Below are 16733 nucleotides of genomic sequence, written 5' to 3'. Positions count from 1 at the left end.
AATATATCATCACGAAAGAATGCTATGAAAAAAATCAAAGAAATGAGAGAGAAATGTATCATCATGTCTATGTTAAATGGCTCGATAAAAAGTTATATGCATAGGCCCAGTTCATGCACTAGTAGTTGACTGCAAACAACATGCCTACTTTTGGAAGTGAAAACTACTGGAGAAAACAGTGAAATCAGCTTTATAATCTGCATGTTTATAAAATCCAGTACAATTCTATAGCATTATAGTGGAAATAAGGGTGTTCAAAACCATTCAATGGTCATTTAAGATTGCTGTCTTTTCATTCCTGTCCCACAGGTACTCTGTGTCTGCATGTTGACGACAATCCTAGGATGTATATTTGGCCTGAAGCCTAGCTGTTCAAAAGATGGTAACTAATATGCCTTTTATTTAGTAACATTACTAAGCAATTCCTTTTTTTTCCTTGTCTTTTTATAAATTAATTTCCATATTACCAGAATGCCACCCTTTCTTGCTGCAGAAAGAGGATTGGATGCATTGCTTGAAGCAGTATGTGTTAGAGGGGAATGAAAATACCAGAAAATAAACCTCAGGTGTACTCAGTACTTGTGCTTACTCACTTGAGATGTAAAATGATCCTGGTACTCCGTGTCTGATCTGGCAGCTTCCATGTATCCCAGCTGTCACTGTGGTGATGTCACATGGCTGGCTTTTCTCAGTTCACCATAAAAAAACCCCAACAACTTCTATTTCATTTTGTCCTGGAACATTTGTTTTTCATCTTTTCCAGTCAATTATGGGGGGGAAAAAAAAGTTAGTTTTTTTTTTTTACTGGTTAGAATTGTAGCCTGAAAACATTCCTTGTGGAATTCCTCTGTCTGTTTTCTGTCCTGAAAAATATGTGGTTTTTTCAGTGATGAAGTTTCTTCAGGTAGAGTGTTGCGAAAGATTTTTTTTTTTTTTTTTTAAAGAAATCAAACTTCACTTTGTGAACAACTATCAAGAGTAGTTTCAAAATTGATCTCTTGTACAAACAGTGATTTTAACTAAAATTCAGATTGTTAATTTTCCGCTAGAATATATATAGGGTTTTTTTTCTTATTTTATTGCAGCTTTGCAGTATTGGCTTATTAGTGCCTTGTTTTCATAATATCACACACGTAAAGATTCTTGAGAAGAGTAGCCAAATGAGGTTTTACTGCACTTTCTTCTGGAGGTTGCACAGGATTAGACAGACTGCCCAGCTACTTAAGTTCTGTTAATGCTTCACGTCACCACTTTGGTTTTGTTTTTTATTCCCCTGCCCCTGGTAACACCAGTGTAGTGCAAGAATGCTATGTATTTGTACACAATAAAATTTGAGGATAAATAAGCCAGTGAGCAGTACACTCAAGTTTGTATCTACTGTGTCTGCTTTGGAACAGCCCTTCCTGTGTCTTCAGGTAGTACCTTCAAGGTACAGTGGATGCAGAACTGGGGCTTCTTCAGTTCCTTTGATTTGTATGTAGGCAGTCATTCAGACAGGGCATGAGCATGGGAGAGGTGCAAGCATAGGCAATTCAGTCTAGATTCTAACTAATGTCTGAGTATTTATAAAAAGTGGGACATTGTCAGACACAAAGATTAGTGTTCTCTGCAAAAGCACTCCACTGTCTGTTGCAGGTGGACACCTGCCATCACGTTCCCTCCAACAGAGATCTTCAATATTCTGAATGACTGTGCTCATATCTTCTGGTGATACAGAAAGGCAGGAACAGTCACAACTAGAACTGTAGTCTTTTATTTCACTTGTTTCTGCCACTAATGAAACACCATGTTCCTGCTAAACCAGAACAGAACCCTTTGTTCAATATGATGAAAAAATATTTTTGTTCAGTAAGAGAAAATACACGTTAAGTTGGATCAAGACTTTCCTTTTCCTTTGGCTGTCACTGTTTTTTGCAGCCGTCCTGTAAGTTGTGGAATGACCAACTGTGTCATTTTACATGCTGACCTTAATTTCTTTTGCATGTTGACTGATTTGGGCTCAGCCACTGACATCTAACACTATCCAATATTTCAGTGAAAACCTGCAAAGGTCGTTGCTTTGAAAGGACCTTTGGAAGCTGCCGTTGTGATAAAGATTGTGTCAAGCTTGGAAACTGCTGCTTAGATTACCAGGAAACATGTATACAACCAGGTAAGGATGGAAAAAAAGCTGTCAGAGCAATCTTTTGGTTTGAGCCAAGGGACAGCTTAGTTTGTGTGAGTACTGTTGTGATCAGATGGCTCTAACCCCTGACTTTTCAGATGGACAAAGTGCAAAGGGGAGCTGCTGGATACCAGGGTGGTTCTGATGTCAGTGGTCTCCCCCTCTTTGTGCTCCCACTGTTGCAATCCTGGGTGGAGTTGCGGTGGTGGTGGTACTGGGGACTCCTGTGGAAACATCAGGGCTCTGGTACAGCTGCTATTTCACACAATGCAAGCTTGTATTTCATCCAGCTGGAGTACACAAGAGCTGACATAGCCAGCAGGCTGGCTTTCCCATAGCTCTCCTGTGAGGAGAGAGGCTGCAGCAGATTGTGCTGCTGCCCTCCCCCTTGGAAAGAGGAGGAACAACTGAAATTCGAGGTCTCACCCAGCTTTTTGTTCTCTGTCCGGGGGTGAGAGAACAGTGACCTGCATTGTCCCTGGCATCAGGGACAACTACATTCTCAGGCAAGCCTGGAATTAGAAATGCATTCTGCATATTGTATTTTTCTGTCATCGCCAGCATGAAAAAGGGGAAGGACAGAGCAGCTCTGTGAAAGCTGTCATCTCTCCTTACCCAGCTACTCGGGCCCACTGCCTTGTTACTCCCCAGCTTGACTGTGAAGTAAGGGCCATGTGCTGGCCTTTGGGACAAGGCAGGATGGCAAAACAGATTGCTCTGGTGGAGAAGAATTGCAAAATGATAAGCAGTTGTCATGATTTGACAGAAAGCAAATAAGCAAAGGTATGAAAAATACCTTGGAGAAATTTTACAGAGAAAGATGTCAGTGTGGGTAGAACACTAAGGACAGGACTTGACTGTTTACTTTAGTTTTGCCTTAATGCTTCATATGAGGCATTCTGTTGAGTTAATTGTTTCTCTTCTCACTCCTCTTTATGTGTATTTGATTGATTTATGGGTAAGATTCATTAATAAATTTAAAATTCCAATGTTGACTTTGAAAACCAAATGATTAAACTGAGCTCAGATACCTGCTTCAGGTGATTGCTATTGAAAGGTCCTCTAATTTGCCTAAAGCTTTTTGCTGTTTTTCAGTGAGTAGACAAGACTTAACACTTGGTTTATTAACTCTGCACTTACATCAGTATTAATAATTACTCTGTCCTTCTCTCTTATCTGTTTTTTAGCCCACATATGGACCTGCAATAAATTCAGGTGTGGAGAAAAGAGGCGATCAGAATATCATTGTTCCTGTTCAGATGATTGTGTGGAAAACAAGGATTGCTGTGTCAATTATCAAGCTGTTTGTAAAGGTAAATATAATCAACTAATTCCTATAGTCTCTCATATATACCTACAGTTGTAAGAAAGGAGCAAGGACATAATATGACTTTAAAGCATATGATAAAATAAAAAAGCCATTTGCATTTATCAACAAGAATGTACTGTCCTAAAAAATAAATTGCACTCATTTATTTTAAGGAGAGGCAAGCTGGGTTGAAGAAGAGTGTGAGGACATTACTGAACCTCAGTGTCCAAAAGGGTGAGGAAATTGTATATTTGCATAGCTCTGCTCTTTGCTTGCATTTTGTTTTTGAGATTGTTTTCCCTGCTGTGCCCTCCTGGGACCTGCTTGTCTTTCATTCACACAGTAAGAGCAGCTGCCAGACAGAGAAGGACACCTGTTCAGCCAGCATTTGGTGGTGCTTACTAACAGCTCAGGTTGCTCTATCCCAGCAGCACTCATGTATCCCAGCCCTAGCTTGACTTGCAAGATATGCCTATTCCTCAACCCTGCTCTCTCTCACAGATGTGTGTGCTCTGGGCAATTCTGCCTGGTTGCTAGCCTTATTATTAACCTATATGTGCTCCAATACCCACTATCTCAAATATTTTGGGAGTCATCCAGCAATCTCAGGCTCCTTAGACTCCCTCCCTGGTCACTTCTAAAGACCTTTCTACTGGTTTGCGTTTCACAGCTCCAGAGCTGCAAAATGGGGGTAGATCACTGTTCCAGTTTCACCAGCAGTGGAACAACACTATTTGCAAGTTGTCTGAACTACTTTTCTTTAAAAGGTGTAAAGTGCCATGGAATCCTTGTATTCTCTGGCTTAGCTCCACATTGGGCCTGCTCCTGCGAGTTATGTATACACTGTGTGTGGAATGACTCATGTGGTTTATGGCATCAGCCCTCAGGCTCAAATAGTTCAGCAGAGCTCCCAGCCAGGAAAAAATATGCCTGTATTTCTTGTATAGTTTTTCTGTAGTATCTTTAACTTTATAGCTAAAGTTGAGTATAAACTGTGATTGTATGTCTAAGCTCTTAATAGAAGTGACTTGAACATTCTTGATAGGAAATGTGTTCCACTGGTAAATAGTTGGTAGATATGTTATATGAAGTGGAATTCAATTATGTTCTCGTCTGACAAGTGTACAAAAAATCAGACCTATTTTCTTTTTGATGATTTTGAAATTATGTTATGTTGGGGATATTTCTAGTGAAGTAATAACATTTCATTTTGTTCTTCTGTCATTCCTTTTTTGTCTTGAGATATTTAAATCATACTGTATTTATTCTTAGGCATTATAATACTGTCAAACAAAATACATTTCTTCTTGAAATATTTTATACCAATTGAGTATTCTGATTCAGAACATTAACAAATGCCAACCCTTCAGAACCTTCATCAAGACAGAAATTGGAGCTTCTGTTCAGCTTGGAGTTCAAGTTCCCAGAAACCCCACCTGTAGGAAGGCGGTAGCCAGCTAGTTCTTGAAGCTTTTCTCATTAACTTTTGTTTTGAGTTCAGGGGCCATTTGGGACTGCACGCTGGGAACTGACTCTGGGATGCTGATTTCCCTAATGCAGGATTAGGAAGCGTTGCCTGCAGGGGGCTGGTAAACAAGGGAGGGCCTTGTGCAGATTCACAGTCAAAGTTAATCGTGTAATGCCAAAGGGCAGCTCCTGTTGGTTAACTTGTTTTTAGGGTGGGTTTTTTTGGGATTTCTTTGTTGGTTTGTTGGAGGGGGTTTTTTTCTGCTCAGTTTATGAAAGGGATGCATAGTTGCTCTACTAAAGTTGTTATAATCCTGGCAAACCTTAGAAGTGTTGCAATAAAACCCAGCCCAGGAAAGGGTGATGTGTGGTCAAAGTTGAATCAAACAGTGTTGACTGAAGGCTCATATTGGACTATTAGCACACAAGCCTCTCCCAAAACTGAGAACACTATAAGCAATCCACTACTTCTTATGGTGTGGTAGGCAGGAGTGCAGGTGACTTTAGTGCAGTGCTCATTTTGAGACCTCAGGGTATCAGTTCTGATTCTGTGCATATTAATACAGCATGTTTTGTGGGTTCGAATTGCTGGTTTTACCCTCTTTTCATTTTAGCTGAGTTTGTTCTTGGGGCACAGAATAGGCAAAAGATGATGAAGCATTCAATGAGGTGCTTAATCTGAGGAATCACACTGATTTCAATGATATTTTTCAATTACTTAAGTACACACTGGAGTCTTTCCAAGTTCTATGGGTTATAAAGTTAATGGGCTGTAAGATCTCAGGAATGATCTAGTCCTTTCCACTGTCCTAGGAGTGAAATAATACTATGAGAATTCAAACCTACCCAAACAGTTTATCCTAGTGCTTAGCTAGATGACCTTACTGATGGCTTTTTGCTGTCTTTTTGTCCTGGTGTCTTTTGCTGTACTTTAAGCCTATTAATTATTGGATCTCTCTTTATTGAGCTGGAAGAGCAGCTGATTCCTTTCCTCTCTGCTGATCTATCTGTATATTTGAAGATGGTTACTATGCTTCCTGTTGAGGCTTTATGTACATTCAGTGGAGAAGAAAGCTTTCCTATGCTTTATAGCTGTATATAGACAGTAGCGTACCAGTGTGTGTGGGTGATAGGAAGTTTTCTCTGTGGTATATTAAGATTTTCAAGGGGACTTTCTTTCCTGGCCTTTTCTGTTTTCTCTTTCGTTCTTACATTTTTTTCCTTTAATTAAGGCCTAACCTGCCTGCAGTGAGCCAGGTCAGCTTGGCAATGTGTTCCACGGTTCTGGGCTCTTGATCATCCACACTGGTGAGCCTACTAGACCACAGCAAGCCTATGTTGCCTGCATTATGTTTTCACAGAAGTTGGTTTATAGGAGGGGATAATTGCTATTCCGTTTCCTTCAGTTTGGAGTCAAAGGATGTGACTGTGGCATATCTATTTATCCAAGAGCTGTGAAACACGCTTGTCATACTGTTTGGACACAGCATGAATCACTGGCAGGACCAAAACTTGAGCCTCCCAGTCTTGCTTGCTCATGGTAACACATTTCTGAAGTAGCAAGTGCAGTCTTGGCTACTGAGAGGAAAAAGTAGTGGAAATGGCTAACATATCTCAGAACTGAGCTCGGGTCAATTTGTGTGGGGATTTTACTGGAGCTGTTCTGATGAGAGTGCAGTTTAACATAGTCTGTCATACTTTGCTTTCCTGAACACCAGGGCAGTTCACTAACTATACTAAGTTTTGGCAAGTATAGAGTATAAAAGAAATGAAATGTCCAGCCTCCCTAGTCGTGGCAATGGTCTATTTTGCCAAGTTTAATTTTACATGTGTGAGAGGGTCAGTAGATAGATTTGCAGACAACCAAAACATGTATTTAACCGTTGGTTTACTTGTAAATGCCAAACCAGAAACAGTTGCGTAAAGTCCCTTTCTAAGGAGTTGTTTTAAATTTGGTGGGGTTTTCTGTTTGGTTTTTTTCTTATTTTTTAAAAAGTTCGACTTGTTGGTAAGTAATATTGAATAGCCTTGGCCTCAAAGTTCATATTTTATTGCAGGGGACTTTGCAGTGAAGATTTTTAGACCTCTGCTTTGGAGGGGATCAATTTATTGAGGAAGAGGGAATATGGAAAAGTTATTTGCAAAAGTTGCAAAGATCAGAATCTGTGGTGCAAAAAATATTTGTAAAATGGACACAGGTTGTACATAAATTTTCCCTACTCTGTTCTGTCAGAGGCCTTTAGTCTTGGTCTGAAGATCATTCATTTCTTGTTCCCAACTAGCTGGCCCAACTATGATTTTTCAAAAGATGTTACAAAATGTGACAGATAAATTAAAAACTAGGCTACAAACATATACCTTACAAATGCATCTCAATGTTTTATTCTGCCTGGAGTGTAGGCTAAGCTATGCAATGGTTCTGACTAATTAAATCATTTTGGCTAAACTTTTGTCCTAATTGTTGATTAAATTTTTCTTAAGATAGACATGTTTTGGTTGCCTGACTAATCTTCAGTTTGATATAGTCACGTTTGTTTGACTGAAATAAAACATATAAATGTTTCATTTGTAAATGACTGGATTTTTTGGTGGGGTACCTCACTGAAAAAATAGTCAACACTTTATAAATAATATTTTTCTTCTATCCTCACTGTTTTGGGAAACCAAAGCGCAACAAAATTCTAAAAACAGACACACTTCATTTTACAGTCTGTAAACATCAAAAGGTAACATGAGCTTGCAATTGGTATGTAAAATCTATTCAATTCTTTTATACAAATCTGTGTTTTCAGTAGCTGTTGCTGCACTGCAGTGATTTTTTTTTTAAGTTTTTTGCAGTCTCACATGTCCTCATATCTATAGGTCAAACACAGGGTATGTTTACTTCAAGGAAGAAGTTACTGATGACTATTCCTTTCTGTGATGCAGTGTTTTAAGTACTTACAGTTGGAGAGAAATTGTTTGAACACGGCTTGAAGCTGGGAACAAGTCAAGACTGGAAAACATAGGTCCTGTGGAGACTGGAAGGGGAAATTTTATTTTAGCTAGTTCTAGTGAAATCGCTGTCTGGAGAAATACTGTTACAATGTTCCAGTTGTAGGGCCATGTTTTCCAGTTTGGAAATTCGTAGTACTTCTGGTACAGTAACCAAGTTCTTCTTGGTTCAGTAGTCTTTATAAGATGAACAGAAAAATGTGTGTTACGGTTGATTTAACATACCCTGCGCATTAGACTTGCTTCCAGTTTTGTGCACTGTATATATATATATATAAATCCTTGTTTGTTTGTTTGCAGCTAGATTACAAGTTGTTCAGGGGCAAAATGAGTAAAGGAAAGTCATGGCTTCTACATTGCCTTTCTTCCTTCCCTGCTCTTACCTTGGGGTGGGAGAGTGGGGTTGGAGGGGCCGAGTCTGCTCCAGTGAGACTGATTTCATGGTAAGAAGTACTAAACCTATCATACAGATTAACTGAGCATCTTGGCTTGTTCTTCATTTTATGGATGTGTTTTGATCACACCTTGTTGTGACCTCCCTGTGCATGCCCTACTCAGCCTTCTTGAGCAGGGTTGCTATACCAGTCTGCAAGCAGAGGGACTGGACAACTTGTCTGCTTACCAGTGTGCCAGCCTGCAAATCTTCCTGCTTAGGAGGACTTACTTCCTTGGCCTGGCTCATAGCCCCACATGAATGTTACCCCTATTTGGGGGAAAATTTTCCCTGAAATAAGTGATAGGAAATTATTTCTCAGAGTCTGTCTTTTAACATTCAATTTCTATTTGTTCAGATTTACCAAGTCTCCAGTGTTACTGTTTTCATTGGATGGCTTCAGAGCAGAATATTTGCAGACTTGGGGTGGACTCCTACCTGTTATTAGCAAATTACGTGAGTAGTTTCTTTGTCAAAGCAATATTATGATGTCTTGCCTGAAAAACCCATAGATGCAGCTTTGCTTACTCTTCAAAATCCTCACTCTTCTTCCATGAATATGGAAGTTACTGTCCTAAATAACATCTGTGCACAGAGAAATTGAGGTCTGGGAGAGTGGAAGGACAGAGAGAGGGGAGGGCATGAGGAAAGGGCCCTTTGGGTTTCCAGTGAATACTTAGGTAGCCTGTGGATGGTTTGTGCTATGAGCTTACTTTATTTCTTGAAAATAGAAGTAGACCTTCTTTTTACTTCATATTTTTATATAAAGTGTAAAAACATTCTATTCTATATTGCATGTTGTCTCATATTTAGGTGGAATGGCTTTGGAAAATGGAAAGCAAGGTAGAAAGCATTGATTATATTTGAAAAAGAAGCTAGAGAAGGAAGAGATTAAGAATAGATGATATAGAAGGGCTGGTAGAAATGTGATGGATCCAAGACAACCTTCATTTAACAAGTATTTCCAGAAGAAAGAAAAGCCTCATGGGTACATATTTATTCTCTAGTTTTTGTAGTGTCTTACTTAGTTTTGTCGTGTCTAAGTAACTTCACTTATTTTTCCTGTTTCTGTTTTAGCTGTGGTCTGTAAAGAACTGATGGTATTTCTTGTCTGAAAAATATGCCAATCTTCTTGTCAGTCATAAATTACTACCTGGGGTGCCTGGTTTCAGTTTGACTAAAAATAAATCAGTAAAAATACTTGCATTTTTGTACAGTGGTTGTTACAACTTGATCCGTTCCAGAGGGTAACAATTCACAGATGTATTTGAGGTTTTTGCATTGTAAAAAAAATTTTGTTCCATGTTGGAATAAAATGTGGCATTGGAAACATTTTCATTAGTTGCAGTTATAAAAATTATAAACTGAACAAGACTTCTTGGGCATTGCAAGGAGAGGCTGATCATTGCAGCTCTGGCTAAGAAACAAGATAGCAGTGAACCCATGATAAATTCTGACCACTAAGAAACACAAATATCTGAGTATCTTCATTAAAGTCATTTACTTCTTGAGAACTATAGAGTTCTTGATAGAATCCTTTAAAAATGTAAATTTTGACTAGTACCAGGATGTCTAATAATACATTTTAGACACAATGAAATAAGGAACAGTCTGGGGCGGAATATTATTTCTGCATTATGTTTAGAGTTCTACATTGCTCTGGAACATCTTTTGGTGATATGACAGAAAGCTTATACAATACATTAGACTACAGCATCTCCAGCTTTCTCTTTTTTTCACTCATAGTAAAATGGGAGAAATTTCTCAGATAAGGCAGATTTTCTTCAGTAAGAGAAAAATTGTCACAGGAATGAAAACTGGTGTCACAGGTGTATATATCCCATGACCCTGAGGGCCTGTGTCTTCAGATCTCTGTGCTTTATGCCCTATGTGTTTAGGCACCAAAAGCGGTGAAGCAGTCATATTGTGAAGATAAACTTTTATATGAGTGAGTAAATACTCCTTTAAGATTTTACTGTTCAGGAAAAGGTAATGAAATCAATTCCTCTGTGTAGACAAGTAGCAATGATGGATAAATTGCTTGACTGTTGATGAAAATTTTGTATTAAATCCTTTTGAAGTTCATAGTTATCCATTTATAGGACTATTAAATCTTCAAATTGACAGTTTATGAATGGCAGCATTTACAAAGCAGTGAACAGCTACTCACATTAAGTAAATCATTGGACTGCCTGGTTCTTTATTAAATTAGAACCATGCTAAATACCTGGATTTTCCTCTTTAAAGCACTTGATGACCAGTGCAGAATTCTGTTAGATAAAAATATTGCCATTATCTGGTCCTGTTAATTCAGACAAGCCTACGGTGATATTCTAATGTCTTCTTGGAGAAATCTGTTAGAGTGGATGCCTGTAAGACAGTATCATCATTTCACTTTAGCAAGTTTTGTTATATGCTTACTCTCCCTGTTACCTGCTGAAAGGTGAGCAAATCAGCATGGAGCTGAGGGGTTTTAGTGAACTCAGGCATAGCCTTACTGTGTGTGTATGGGGTTCAGAGAGGACATTTTTACGTTCTTCTGTACTGTGAAGGTTTTAGATAAATTATCCTCTTGTCTTTAAGGCAACTAGCCAAAAGGAGGAATGATAACTCTTATGGAAAGTCCCAGCGAAACCCCCTAGGATTTTTGGCAGAAAATTTTGAAGTGTATTTTTCTCTTATTTTTTTAAAAAAAAAACCAAACCAAACCAACCTCTCCACCCACCTGCACCAAAACACGACAATTTTGGAAAACAGCCTCAACAACAGATTTAGAAATGGTTGAAATGCGTCAAGTGTTGCAGTAGTCAGAAAGGTACAAGTGGTGATGTGTTACGACAGAACACACATGTGGGAAGGACATGTCTATGATTTGAGAGGACTTATTTTTCCGGCTTGGCTTCTTTTTATCTTGATTAGCTCAAATTGGTCATTTCGATGGAAATCTAAACAAAGTCCCGATCCAATGAGTTCAAAGTGCCTTGAAGCAACAGTGTTTATGTTATCAAGCATTGGCTTTCTATTTTATTTATATTACTTATAGTTGCCCAGACTCCTAGTGAAGGTGATGCAGTGGTGTTCTTCCTATAGGGCTTATTGTTCTTTAGCATCTGTTTAAGCAGTTTTGGTTATCATGTAGTATTTTTGAAGTTGTTAATGAAAGCTTCTTTTCTTTTCCCTTCTTTTCTATCTGAAAATCAGGGCCCACATTTTGCCTGTGGAAATTTAGGCCTCTTAAGTAAGGTTTGCTCAAGTATTTTGGCCTGGCTAATGACTCTTCAGACTAGCAAAGACTGTATACTAATCTCCTTAAACTCCTATGATTTTTATATCAAGATAAAGAACTTTGAGATTAATCCCAGAATAAGATCTTATTTTTATATTTAAAGAGCCTCACATACCAAAAAGGAGACTGCAAAATAAGTAGTGATTTGAGAGGTGACTGAGAGAGCCAGGACACCGCTGGAGAGCCAGTGGCCACTTCAACAGTTGGTCTTAAGCTACAGGCTGTACTCACCACATACCAGGACAGCTTTGGAGGATGTAATTTCTTTGATTATTCATTTTTATCTGTGCATACTTTTCACAAGGACTATAGGTTTTGCTCATGTAACCGTTGCAGTCAGACATTAGGAATATATAACATTTGTATTAATAGCCCTTTAGTCAGTTTGTAACCGAACATGTGAAGAAAAATTAAGTGTTAGGTCCAGAATTCTGAAGCACAAAAACCTTCTGTAAACACATTTCATTTTTATGTATTTTTAATAAGTATATGTCTTCATGAGAGAAACTTGCAAGAATTTTTATTTCTGTAACTTTACTGATTTTCTTTCTTCCCTTCTCTAGAGAAATGTGGAACATACACTTCCAGTATGAGACCAGTGTATCCTTCAAAAACCTTTCCCAACCATTACTCCATTGTCACAGTAAGAATTCCTGTGTATTACGTGTTTCCATTTCTGAAGAAACTGTTCTTTATCAAGTTGTCCCCAAGTATATTTTTGATGTATTACTAAAATAATAGGATTTCCTTTCAGAATAGTAAAATGTATCTATTATGTTCTTTATGTAATTTAGATTAACAGTCATTATTTAACACTTCAGCTAAGTGGCCAGATCTAAAGTGACTAAGTAATTCAATCCTCCCAAGACTAACTGCAAGAATTCCATATAGGTGGACGGTTATATCACCTTACTCATGTGTGTAAATGTTTTCACTGAATTGCAACTTGCTCTCTTGTTGTGGGACTCCTTTAAATTGCCAGCCTTGTTCCACTTCTTTAAGGTAGCTTGTCTTGATTCAAGGAGGAGTATGAAATGAAAGGAAAGATTTAAACATCACATTGATGTTGACTCTGTGATGGACTGTACCCAAGCCTGCATAGAAATGTCACAAAGCTCATCTTGTAAATTTATCAGCTCCTGCATATAGGAGGAAAAAGAAAAACGGAAAAGTTCAACACCAAATACAGGGCTGGAATCCAGGAGACCCTTTTTAGTTTCATCATGCCAGAACTAAAATTCAAATTCTAGGATCTGCACCTTCTTTCTTATCTTCCCAGTTTGTCAGGACATCTGGTAAGTGAGGAACACAGGTTCAGGAATGAGATGCTTAATTGTGTAATCCTCACAAATCTCCATGATTGATTATACTGCTAAGAGACATTAATCATGCCCTGCAGCCATGTGAGGTGTACAGTATGGAGCTCTGTCTCAACTCTGTTCTTGTGAAAAGTAACAGGCCTGGTGTTGATGAGAGTCCTAATGGTAGTCATGTTTTATCCTTTATAAATGTAAAAGGGAGCTAGTCTGCTTGAAGGCAGAGCACAAAGTCTGCTAAAACTACCCCAGATCTGGTGCCCCTGAGCACTTCTTTCACCACTCATTTAATGGTTATCTCAGCTAGAGCTTTTACTCATGCAATGGAGGTCCAGCATAGGTAATTGATTAGTCCTTTCTACTAAAGATACAAGAAATGTGTGAACTGGTATGGTGCCTTTCAGTTTGATCCTAGAGAAAATTGCTTGCTAATTTTTTTTAATTTTAAGAATTGGAAGATAGTGCTTGGAAGCAATGGTAGGTGATGCTGTTAAATTTGGATTTTGAGGTACTGGTGGAGTAGAAGTCATATATAATGTACTCAATAGATGCATTAGTCTAAGGGACATGTTTGTGCAGCCAGGTTTTTTCTTTATAACATTGCACAAGGTTCACTCTGAATTACAGGGGCTGTATCCTGAATCTCATGGCGTAATTGATAACAAGATGTATGACCCCAAAAGAAATGCATCTTTCACCCTGAGAAGTAAGGAGAAGTTTAATCCACAGTGGTACCAAGGGCAACCTGTAAGTATTAGTACACTGGTGAGAATGTACATCAGCCTGTTATGTTACTTAATATTGCTTGGGTGCATAGTGATGTTGAAAGAGTACAGAGGGTACTTCTAAGTCAGCCAAGAAGTGTTACTCAGCATGATTAGGAATTGTCATACTAGAGCTGCAAAAAACCAGATGAAACAAAATGTAACAGATTTTGTTGAACTTAAATGGAAATTTCCCTAAGGAGAAAGCTAGCTTAAAATAACTAATAGAGATACCAGACTTTGTTCTGTTTTTAATATGAAGTGGGCTTGCAGTTAACCCCTCTAAGGAAATTGACAGATCAGTTAGTTTTAGAAGTAAGAAGCATTAGTGAAGACTCTGCTCAAATGCCTAGTTAGTCTAAAGGTGTGGTTTTAAAAGCCGTTGTCTCAGTTCAAACATACACCTATGGCAAAACTGCGGAGACTGACATCAAACTGAAGTGTCAGGGAAACGTTTGGGTGAGTTCTAGCCTGAAGAATATCAAGGGACCAGGTACAACTATTTAGTAATGTGGAGAGGACCTTTATTTTATTTTTTTTTTCTTGAGGAAAGATCACACAGGAGTAGACTGTCAGGCCACTGGGAAGAGAGTGATGAGTCAGGCAGAAAACACTTCTATTAACAGTTCCTACTTTTGTCATGGCTTCTCCTGGTGTAGCAGCACAAGGGATGTGTTTGCCACAAGGAATACAAGGTATATCTAGGCTGTAGATAGTGATGACATGCAAGATTGACTGAGTGCTCCACTTAACACTTAGTTTTTGATCTTGTTGAAGATTGTAGAGTTGGTGAGGGCAGCAGTGGGTCTGGCTCAGCTAATTCAGAGACTGCACTAATGATGGTGAATGTTCTCCTGCAGATTTGGCTAACGGCTATATACCAAGGTCTAAAAGCAGCTACATTCTTCTGGCCTGGGTCAGATGTAGCAGTTAATGGAACCTTTCCAAACCTGTATAAAAATTACAACGGGTATGTAAACACCTGTGTCTTGGATGAATATTTGACTTTAACTGTTGCAATGGGACAGTGACAGAGGATAATTTTTTTCCTGCTTTTCTAAGTAGTTGTGTCAACATGGGGAAGAAAATCTGGGATCCATATAACTTTGTTTCAGTTTAATGTAGAGTCTTTGTCTAATAATATTTTCATTCCTCAGCAAATGTGTTAAAGTCAGCTTTAAGCACAAGTGACTTTGAAGCTTTAGTGCTTTGCTCTTTCTATTTATTAAAATGTTTTGAGTGTGTGTTTAGAGTATTTCAATCCAAACTTCATACAGTGAATGGTCTTGATGTGATATCGTTCATGCAAACAAAAGTTTTGTTGTTGATTGGGGTAAATTGTTCCAATTTTAAATTATTTTAAATTATTTTGATTGCAAATTTCAAAGAAATTTCACATTAAAGCAGTCAGATTTTAGCCAGTGATTGCTCTTCACTGCAACTGAACATTTTCTGCTCAATGAAAATGTTTATCACCACTTATTTAATAATTTCAAGTATTGCCCAAGAAATTAGGCTTTTCATTTCTGTCTTCCTAGGATCATTTTCTCTTCCTACACCCTTCATATAGGATGGAAATTCTGATTCTTCACTTACTACCTACATTTTTTTCCCTAGCAACTGGTACATTATGACTTGAACTTGTGTTGGGTAGCTGAATACTAACTTTGTGGGTTACAGTCTTGTATTGTTAAAGGTCAACATGCTTATTGTTTGTTTATTTCAGTAATTGATATAGAGAATCTAGTTTATGGCACAGTATGAGAACTTGTATTCAAGCTGTTTATACATTAAAAAAACCTGCTGCCCCTATCCAAAACTTTATCGACATGTAATAGAGGAGCGAAAACCAGGACACAACTTTGCACCTTGAAGCCAATTATTTTCTTTGTATAATAAACGCAAGCAGTACTGGGAGCTTTATTCTAGTCCTATTGCAGTCAATGGGGACAATATTCAAGGGAGCTTTAGATCATGCCTTAAACTCCTGGAGAGTCGCAGGCAATTAGCATAGATAAACTTGCATCCTGCTAAATAGCCCTTAATGAATTCCTGTTTATTTTTTTTCCTGCTAAAGTATGTTGATTTCTGTAATGTAAAACTAAAAGTTTTTAGCTCTTAGAAATACATGGTTGGTTGATATTGTATTTTTCTGATACAGTTCAATCCCCTTTGAAGAAAGAGTGGTAACTGTCCTTCGCTGGCTACAGTTACCTGAAGATGAAAGGTAGGTACACAATTGCAAATGTATGTGCCTGTTTGAGTGGTGCTGCAATGAATTCCTTTGTAAATATGATTTCTGTTTTAAACAGTATTTCATGCATTGTAATGTTAATTATGTTAAAATACTATTTAATGCAAGCCTGTTCCTATGAATGAAAGCTTTTTTTATGAAGTTGCATTTCTGTTTCCCTTTCATGTGTCCTTCCTTTGAATGACAGTGTTGTTTCCAATATCGATGTCCATTATTGAAATAGAATCTCTTCAAATTGTCCCAACATGTATGTAAAATATTACATTTTTGGTACTGTTTGATATAGACCACACTTTTACACTCTGTATTTAGAAGAGCCAGATTCCTCGGGCCACAAGTTTGGACCAGTAAGCAGCGGAGTAAGTAGTTCTGCAGTTTCTTAATTTCCATAATTCATGTTAGATTAACTGAGATCATGTGAAGTATGCTTATTAGCAAACAAAATTTGTGAATAGATACCTAATGTATAATGAACAGATTTATTCAATTTAAAAATGCATAGTTTTTTTTGGCATTTAGCAAGTATTGAAAAGTAGCTCTGGTGCTGTACCTATGCAAATGAGCTTGTGCCCCAGCCCCCTGATCACAAGCAGTGTGCTAGACTGGTAGCTTGTTCGTTGGCTTTTTTCAGTTCCTTTAAACTAGTTTGACTGGCTCTTAATCTCAGAGCACAATTTCAAGGACAGTTTGTCCTTGAAGGTGTCTCCCAACAGGCATTTTGAGGAAGAATGCTGCAGGCTTGGCTT

The 16733-nt window shown here is 38.1% G+C and overlaps 1 protein-coding gene across 1 annotated transcript in view; it reads left to right on the top strand.

The window, feature by feature from the left end:
• Window positions 1-309: 309 nt before the first annotated feature.
• The window catches only part of ENPP1 (ectonucleotide pyrophosphatase/phosphodiesterase 1), a gene marked incomplete at its 5' end in the record, with an annotated part of 35590 nt that continues 19166 nt past the window's right edge, over window positions 310-16733 (top strand). The window contains 10 exons of the mRNA XM_009083538.1: window positions 310-382; window positions 2036-2152; window positions 3352-3477; window positions 3647-3707; window positions 8726-8823; window positions 12217-12296; window positions 13597-13716; window positions 14594-14703; window positions 15895-15960; window positions 16274-16346. Coding sequence (XP_009081786.1) covers window positions 310-382; window positions 2036-2152; window positions 3352-3477; window positions 3647-3707; window positions 8726-8823; window positions 12217-12296; window positions 13597-13716; window positions 14594-14703; window positions 15895-15960; window positions 16274-16346 — 924 coding nt within the window. The remainder of the gene's footprint in view (window positions 383-2035; window positions 2153-3351; window positions 3478-3646; window positions 3708-8725; window positions 8824-12216; window positions 12297-13596; window positions 13717-14593; window positions 14704-15894; window positions 15961-16273; window positions 16347-16733) is intronic.

Source organism: Acanthisitta chloris, unplaced genomic scaffold (genome assembly GCF_000695815.1).
Source record: "Acanthisitta chloris isolate BGI_N310 unplaced genomic scaffold, ASM69581v1 scaffold15521, whole genome shotgun sequence".
NCBI lineage: Eukaryota > Metazoa > Chordata > Aves > Passeriformes > Acanthisittidae > Acanthisitta > Acanthisitta chloris.
Note: the sequence above shows the minus strand (reverse complement) of the source record. Positions and strands in the feature narration are given on the sequence as shown.